General features: G+C 38.1%; 1 protein-coding gene across 1 annotated transcript; it reads right to left on the bottom strand.

The window, feature by feature from the left end:
* Nucleotides 1-286: 286 nt before the first annotated feature.
* LOC127131974 (uncharacterized) lies at nt 287-1750 on the bottom strand. Its single transcript, XM_051060845.1, has 3 exons — nt 1713-1750; nt 1339-1412; nt 287-1047 (listed from the first exon to the last, which is right to left on the bottom strand). The coding sequence occupies exons 1-3, from the start codon at nt 1748-1750 to the stop codon at nt 287-289; spliced, it is 873 nt and encodes a 290-aa protein (XP_050916802.1).
* Nucleotides 1751-9393: the final 7643 nt, after the last annotated feature.

Raw genomic sequence — 9393 nt, 5'->3', positions numbered from 1 at the left:
CGGTAATCCACACACAACCTCATGCTACCGTCTTTCTTCTTTACCAACAACAACAGAGCTCCCCAAGGCAACAGACTTGATCTCACAAATCTATTTTCTAGCAGATCTTTTAATAGTTTCTTCAACTCTCCTAACTCTAATGCATACATCTTGTATGGTGGCATAGAAACGGGTCTGGTACTAGGGATAAGATCAATAGAAAACTCCACCTCTCTCTTTGGCGGTACATCTGAAATGTCTTCTGGAAACACCTCTAAAAAATCCCGCACTACCTGTAATTCATCAATCACCATATGACTCTTAGCAGATAACGCCACGAACAGCGCAAACACTTGAGCTTCCTCTTCCAAAATCTCTTCAACTCTCTAGTATACGACAAACTAGCTTTTTCCTCCCTACCAGGAGTAAGAAACTGCATCGACTTGTTATAACAATGGATATGAACATGATTGAACTCCAACCACTTCATCCCCAAGATAACATCAAGATTGTCCAATGGCAAGCAAATAAGATCAATGCCAAAATCTTTATCAAATATTATCATAGGACAATTAAAACAAACTGAAGTAGTAGTCAACGAACCCTTAGAAGGAGTTTCGATAACCATTTCTCCACTCATAGAAAACACAACAAGGCCTAGCCTTTTCACACATTCAGCAGCAATAAAAGACTGAGTAGCACCAGTATCAATAATAGCAATCAAAGGTGTAATATTAAAATAACATATACCTCTGATCAACCTATCATCACTGGAAGTTTGAGTCCCCATCAGAGCGAACACCTTTCCTCCAATTAAAGCTTGCTTAAGCTTTGCGCAATGAGTGTTGATATGTCCTGGTTCACCATAGTTATAGCAAGTCACCACATTCTCTTTGCAATCAGCAACCAGATGCCCTGACTTTTCACACTTGTAACACTTCTTCACATCACTCTTGCATTCACTGACACGATGACCCAACTCGCCGCACCTATAGCACTTAAGAGCAGTAGGAGCACCTCCCCCACTCGGCCTCTTACCATCAACAGCTCTTTGTTTACCTTTATCAGCTGGAGCATTATATGGCTTCCCACAATTCAGATTTTATTTTCCTCTTCTCTCGCTGAGCCCCTTGTAGTGAGCCAATTGAGCCTTACTAGCATCCTCATAAATTCTACAATTGTTCACCAACTTTGGAAACCTTCTGATATGTTGGTATCCAATCTCCTTCTTAATCTCAGGACGCAAACCATTCTCGAATTTGATACACTTCTAGAACTCAGCAGTCGCCTCATTGTAATGAAGGTAGAACTTAGCAAGTTTCACAAATCTAGCAGCATACTCGGTAACCGACAAGTTACCTTGCTTCAGCTCCAAAAACCCAATCTCCTTCTTCCCACAAACATCCTTAGGAAAGTACTTTCTCATAAACTCCCTGCGGAACACAACCCAAGTTCCAACTTCATATGCAACATCCAACACCTGACGAGTGTTGATCCACCAGTCATCAGCTTCCTCAGCTAATATATGTGTACCGAACTGCACCTTCTATACTTCTGAGCAATCCATCACTCTGAAAATCCTCTCAATCTCCCTGAGCCAAGTGTGTACTCCATCAGGATCGTACCTACCCTTGAAAGTAGGCGGATTGTTCCTCTTGAACTTCCCCAAATGTCAAAACTCATCGTTCCCAGCAGCATTAGGCTGATTCTGCACAGCCTGAGCAACAACCTACAAAGCAGCAACAATAGAAGCGTCATTTCTTCCAGCCATTTTCTGTTTCACATTAACAACAACAACAACAATGGTTAAAGAGACAACACCGGCAGTATTCAACTATCACACCACACCGACTCAACAACTTGGCTGGACAGACCGACCTGCTCTGATACCACTATGTAACACCCTAAATTTTCCCCACGTAAATTTAAAACATTTGTCGGAGTAAAACAATTCAACATGAAATTTAGGGTGCTACACTACAACATACAATCAGCCCCGGTCAATCGAAAAGACATGTAACATTTCGCATTTATAGAAATAGTAGTAATAACTATATGTCTGAATGTTAATTTTTATTAAATAGTAGCGGAACAACAATAACAAACAGTTAACTAAACATATCCAACATCAATATAACATGTCATTATCAGGAATGTTAAAACATAACGAAAGACACAGTGTTCCCAATTCCCAGTGTTACACATCAGAGCAGACGCCGACACAAAAATAAATGAAAGACTTCATCTTCCATTCACATTTGAGCTCCTACTTGTCGCATCCGCGAAAAACAACCGGCGGGCTAAAACAAAACAAACAGAGCCGCCACCGTGCGTTATTTATCCCAAAAGAGGGAAAGGAAACGCTCGAAGTAAACCTGGAAAAGACATGGTCTCGCGACCAAAGAGAGATGGGATCGGGAGTCGGTTATGCGAAGGGAAGGTATTAGCACCCCTACGCATCCGTCGTACTCGACGGGATCCACGCTCAAAAGAATAGAAGAAAGTTGCTAAAACTGCTCACAAACATCACACACACACACTGGAAACAACACAGGTGGGATAAGAGGGGAAAGGGCTCGCTAGGATATCGCATTCTATGCCTACGTATCTCATCTGGAATGAGAATCAGAGCTACCATAGTTCGGCTCACGCACGCCGAAACAAAACACCCACAAACAGGCAAACATGGAAACCGAATGCCAATCGCTGGACTTACATCAGACTCCGAACCAAACAAACACACACGGGAAACCAACTGCCAATCGCTGGACTTACGTCAGACTCCACACCAAACAAACACCAATAGGAAACCGAATGCCAATCACTGGTCTTACATCCATCTCCTAACACACAAGAAGGATGACAAACAAACAAGTTAATAGGGAGTCTGGAACTCGAGCCTAATAACTGTCAAGCAAACACACACAAAAAGAAAAAGGGTGCCCGGAGAGATCTCGTACGACCTCCTGCCTACGTACCTCATCTGGTATGAGGATCAGGGCAACGTAGTTCCCCTGAACAGGGGAGAAACTTTCTCCTAACCAGAGACTGGGAAATGACAAACTAGAAGGGAGACTGACTCGAGCCTAATAGTTATCATGTAATCCACAATGGTCCTAGGTTGAGGTTTCTATCTAACTTGCACAGGCAGCAAGCTATCCTAAACAGCACCAGCAAAGCAAACATACACACAATTAGCACACACTATATACAAACAAAGTGGGCTCACACAAGGTTAGGCTGTGAAACACAAGCCAACTGGAATCGGGTGTAGTTAGCTCTTAACCCTAACATTGAGAGTTAGGGTGAAGCAGATGAAATGGGAAGTGAGGTTAAGACCTCACAGCTCTTATCCTTGGCCTGGGAGAGCTTCAGACAAATGAAAGTGGGAGTTCAGAAAGTTGGAACTCTTCTCCACATATGACTGACACAACAAAGATCTTGGGTTAATATCCACAATGCATCAACACAAGGTGTGTGAGCAGAGTGGATGACACACTGAATAGCAGGAGATGGATTGCACATCTCTTTTATCTGCCAATTGCCTTATCAAAGGACTTTTCCTGCTTGGCACAAAGATAAACAATCACAAGCATTGCCTCTTAAGGAGGGCTTCAGACAGGTGCCTGCCCAAGTAACAGGACAGGTCTTCCAGACTACATGAAGTCAGAGAGTTATACCTATGTGGTTAAGCAACCAAGCAAAAGCAAGTTCAAATTGAACTTAAGCAACTTATGTACCTGTGGAAACATCAAACAAATCAGTTCAACTGTACAGACAAACAGACAATATCAATATCAACAGTCAAACCCAATGATCAAAGGCATGAGCCAACAAGTCAAACTCAAATGAGTTAACAACCCTACAAAACACACAAAGTTAGTAGTCAAAAGTAAGCATCAAATGCTCAAGTGATAGAGCATCAACAACTATGGAACCTGAGTGCTCAACCTGAAATCAAAGCTCAAACATGAGAGGCAAACCACTAGGTCAAGGCCTAGGGTCAAAGATGGAGAAAAAATCCAAAACAGAACATGAAATTTAACATGAATCAACTTCAATCAATTAAGTATACAATCCAAAAGGTCTCATCTCAATATCATTCACCAAATTCATTTCATGAACCAAATATGGCAAGGTATGCACATTGTAACCACATTGTGACATCAGAATGAACAAATGCACATTAATTCAAAAATGCTTCAATTAATTTTGGCAAAATTCATGGGTAAACAGAACATACAACATGATCATCACACAAAAAATTAGAGCATTTGGACATGATTAGGCATGGTAATCAAATTGTATAAGGCAAGGCAATCAAAACAAGCTCAGATATGACACCAAATGTTACACCAACTTAGCACAAGCCTAAAACAGAAATGGTAAAAGGTAAAAACCTCAAACCAAAGCCAAAACAAACTTCAACATGTCTAGAAACAATGTGCAAAATTTCACATCCATTGGATAAAGCACAAGCATTTCACAATCAAATGAAGTTCAAGACACTTCAAAAGCTCCAAAATGACCATCCAGAATGAAAAATCTCAATCAAATCAGAAATGATTCCAAAAATTCCACAAAAAATCATGAGCAATCACAACATCCATATCAAGGATCATACAAAAAATCAGAACAATTGGAATTCGTTTGATAGGGTAAATTCATCAATCATGTTGAACAAGCAAAGGTGTGACACAAATTGTCACACCTAACTTAGAAAAATCATAACTCAGCAATGGCAATTGATAAAAATGCAAACTCAACACCAAAATGTCCAGCAAGATGTCTAGTTTCTACATGTAAAATTTCATGAGCATTGAATAAGAATTGAGCATTCCACAAATGAAGAAGCAAGACAATGTCAAGAATGCATACATGTACACAAACCCTAGGGCAAAAAATTATACAGCCATGCACAATTTGCAAAATACTATTCATAAAAAACTAGAGAGAAAATGTGACACAATGCAAAAAATCCCATATTTTTTGGAGCATTATTTAATTAGTTATGATTTTATGAAGTGAGAAAAAAAATGAAACATGTATGAAGCCATGCATGAACATATATGGAGGGAAACATGAAATCATGAAAATATTTGAATGCCATGACACGGCCAAGAATCGAATCCAGGGAGCAATTTGAATTTGGAATGGCGTCAAGGGCTTGTACGCTGCGTTTCACTTAACTTAAGCGTTGGCCAATCACAGCGCGCGCATGGCATCAGCATGCAACCAATAACACACGTGCCCTATCCTAACACTATGGCAACGCTTTCATGTGCTAAAAACCGTGGGTAAAAAGTCTGAACCATCTTCCTCAACAGAACGCTTAATGAACAGTGATCTTCAACAATCACTCAAGAATAATCGTTCCAGATTTGGCAATTGAGCATACTAATGTAAAGATCCTTCAACATACATCACAAATCCACTAATAACTAAGCTTAAAACATCATATCCAAAGAGAATCGAACAATTCAAGTTTTGCACATGAAAATTAAAATCAACATAACTTGTTCAATATGGAATTTAGTGGTTCAAAGCTCAGAATCACAAGCATTGCAAGATCTACAAGTATAGCATAACAATTTTAAGAAATAAGAGGATCGAATTTGTGACCTCTTGATGAACAGCTTGGTGATTTCGCGTTTTCCAGGCCTTGTAATGGTTCAATCTTTCTCTAGCAAGCTTGTATAAGTGAATAGATGAAGGCTTGATGTTCAATTGAGCACGATTCCACAGAATTTGGATTTCACCATTGTTGAGCTTCAAGCTTTGAGCTGCTTCAAGGTGCACGAATTCACTTGGATCTTGGTTCAATCTTACTCCATGATGATTCCAGATGATGAATTGATCAAGAAAAATGCATGAGATGTGAAGAAATTTGGAGAAAAAATGAGAGAGAATTTTGAGAGACTTTGAGAATTCTAGATCTAGAATTGGGAAAAATGATGAATTCTGTTAGGATTTTCTATTTATATGCTATGCTAAACATGATTAATTAAGTTAAACCAAGTGCTAATGAAAATTAATTAAATTTGGAGGTGTTTTGCAAAAATTGGAATTTCACCTTATGCATGAAAATGCATGGATGAACAGTACGAATTTGGCCTTGATTTCACTCAAAATGATGTTTTGGAGCCAATGGTGATGGTCACATGTGCAAATAATTCACCAATTTTGAATTTCATTTTTCCCTCCAAAAATTAATTGAATTTTCAAATATTTATGTGAATGTAATGCATGTCATGTAATGCCAATTTTGGAAACTAGAAGTTAAAACAAGAATGTTGCAAAAAGAGCCACTTGATTTGGACTTATGGTTTAAAAGTTATGCCCCTTTGAAGTTCCATGTTCATTTGACCAAGTTTGATCCATATCTCCTTAACCACACATGAGAAATTGATGATCTTGGACTTTTTGGAAATGGGAGAGAAAGATCTACAGCTTTCATGTTCAACAAAATTTCATTTGAAGCTTTCTTGATGATGTAATCTTGAGTTGAAAACCTTTCCATTTTTGGCAATTTCAAATTACAGGTCACTTTCTATTTTTGGAAAGTTTTGTCCTGACTTTATTTTCTTCAAAGTTGATGTTTGAAATGTCAAATGAGACTTGTTTGAACATGAATGAAGTATTTCTAACCACTTCCCACCTCCAAATCCAACAGTTGACTTTTGCAGTTGATAGATGACTTGGTCATGCACAGATGAATTTGAGCCTCAATCCCTTGATGAAATGGCTCCAAGATGAAACCCTAGCTTTCACAAGCTCAATAAAACCATATGATGATCTCCATCTTATTAAAGACCTCCTCTCCTTGAAGAACCCTGATTGGCATAATACAACTGATTAGGGTTGACCAGAGGTCAAAACCCTAATCCCAAGGAACTGATCAGGCACAATGAACCTCCTGGTGATGATAAGACCATGATGATGGTGATGTATTACTTTAACCAAGATGATGATCAATCTCCTTGAGGAACCAAGAAACCCTAATTGAAGCACAAACCCTCAGATGATTAGTGATCAATTCATGAGACCCTCAGGCTTGAATCTTTTAACCTCTCCATCTTCTGAGAAAGACCTAGGAGGATGACTTGCTTATTGTTTCCACATGATATGCAAAGATGCAATGACTAATGTCCTAAAAGATGAAATGCAATATGCTAAGCTAGTCCCAAGAGAGGAGGGCAAATTCTGAGGTGTTACACTACTGTGGATTATCTTTAGGTTACCCACGTGGAGGCAACATTCAAACAGCAGGAGTGAAATATCATAATTATACAAAGGAAATCATGATAATAAGTAAGCATCAGATTATCACATGCACATCACCCATTCCACAATACAATTCCACACAATCCATACAACAGATATCCACACATCATAGGAGCATAATAACCATCCAACATAATAACAACATAATCAACGATCCAACAATAACAAATGCAACCAACATACAATGCAATGAGACTCAACAACTCGACTCAATACATGTGGTACCAATACGTGAACACTCAGGTTCACTGCTTCGATCCTCACCTCCTAGGATCAAGGTCACCAATTCGTTACCATCACCTCCGATAATGTCTCACTGATTCCATCACCTCCAAAATTAGCTACCTGCCCAATCCACACAATGGGATTTGAGGCTCACCAACAACTGACCATTTATCCAACAACATGAATGCATGCAACATATTATACATGCAACAACAACATCATGCATAATGACCCACCATCATAGTCAATTTATACCGCCAATACTGGCCACCATGCATCAAACACATGTTATACAACTCAATAACATCAACATACATCATAACAAACAACAACAATGCATTTGAGGTTATGTTACACCACCACATAAACATTACAATGCATATCAACACCATCGTACAGGAAAATATTCATTTTTAGGTATTGAAACCAATTTTAAATAAAAGTACACGCTCTCAGCTTTTCGACGCTTCAAACAGCCTTCGAATTGGACACTCGAAACGAAAGTTATGATTTTTTTAAAGTTTTAAAGAAAATACTTTCAGTATAACTGGTTACCCTAAAACCAGTAACCGGTTACACTACACCCTGTAGCGTTACTAATGCTGCCAACACACACAGTAGCCGGTTACTCAAAAACTGGTCACCGAAGACACCCTCTTTTTCCAGCCTCTGTGTAGCTTCTGTTTCACAGGGTACCCGGTTACCCAGAAAACTTAACCAGTTACACCCCCCCAATTTTTATCCAGAAACGTATTTTTTAGGCAGTGTAACTGGTTACTCCATTTCTGGTAAGAAAAGCACAAAATCTACATGGCATAATCTATCCATCATCATCATGTTAACCCTTAGATAATCAAAATTTCACCATTACCTTAGAGTTCCTAACAATTGATCATTTGACCTTCAACAATGGTGAATTCTCCTCTTGAGCCCTATCCTCTTCTTCTCCCTTTCGCAGTTTCTTCTCTTTTTCCCAAATGTTACGTTCTTTGTGTTTCTGTCTCATTATCCCCCTTTTCTACTTTTATTGTAATTCTTATTATAACTATTGATCCCACTAAATAAAATATTAACAAATACTAATACATTTTATTATTTAATCTAAATAATAATAATGATAACCCACTCTAATTAAATTAATATTCATCTCATCTTAATTAATTAATTAAATAATAACTAATATAATTAATTAGTTTTACTCACCACACCATCATTTTCTACACTTTTGCTCACACACTTTTCAATACCTTAATTTCGATAATTCTAAGGCAACTACTTCACACCAAGGGTAGCACAACACATCAAAACATCATTCAACAAAAAACATCCATAACTATCACATAATTAAATTACGAAAAATAATTTAAATAAAATTGAGGCGTTACAATTGGTAATACGGTAAATATTATGTATTTGACGTTGTTAAGAAACATAAATAAAATAGGAACATAAATAAAAATGCACAAAATGATACTTGTTCATTTTATTCCTATGCCTTTTTCCTACAAGCATGAGGTTGATCGAGAATGTCGTCACTCACCTCGATCAACGAGAAGCTATTCACATTCCCTTTCGCAACAAAGTAAGTTTATTTTACTTCTTCGAATTGATTGCTTTATACTACAACTAACTATAAATAATTTATTTTCAATATTTTCGGTTTAGGTGGTCTGCTCTAGGGATGAACTACAACCGATGTCCCAGACTCGCTATAATAGTCTATCGCAATCTGATAGACCACCTTGGACCAGACGATGTATTACAACTAAACAACTCTAAATTTAGTTTTAATATTACCAAATTACAAATCTTCTAATCATGTATTTTTCTTATATAGTTTATCTAGAGATCGTATCTAGGTCTCGAACATGAGGCTAACCCTTAGGATGTTGCAGTTTGGACAAC

This window comes from Lathyrus oleraceus, chromosome 3 (genome assembly GCF_024323335.1).
Source record: "Lathyrus oleraceus cultivar Zhongwan6 chromosome 3, CAAS_Psat_ZW6_1.0, whole genome shotgun sequence".
NCBI classification, from domain to species: Eukaryota; Viridiplantae; Streptophyta; class Magnoliopsida; order Fabales; family Fabaceae; genus Lathyrus; species Lathyrus oleraceus.
The sequence above is the reverse complement of the archived record's forward strand: the minus strand, read 5'-3'. Positions and strand labels throughout refer to the sequence as shown.

What these genes read in the sequence shown, in the direction of transcription:
- LOC127131974 (XM_051060845.1), bottom strand. Translation starts at nt 1,750, where the DNA reads ATGGCTGGAAGAAATGACGCTTCTATTGTTGCTGCTTT. An exon ending in GCTTCTATTGTTGCTGCTTT is followed by an intron (nt 1,413 to 1,712) that starts GTAGGTTGTTGC and finishes TGTGTTCCGCAG; the next exon opens with GGAGTTTATGAGAAAGTACT. An exon ending in GTTTTTGGAGCTGAAGCAAG is followed by an intron (nt 1,048 to 1,338) that starts GTAACTTGTCGG and finishes ATAATGCTCCAG; the next exon opens with CTGATAAAGGTAAACAAAGA.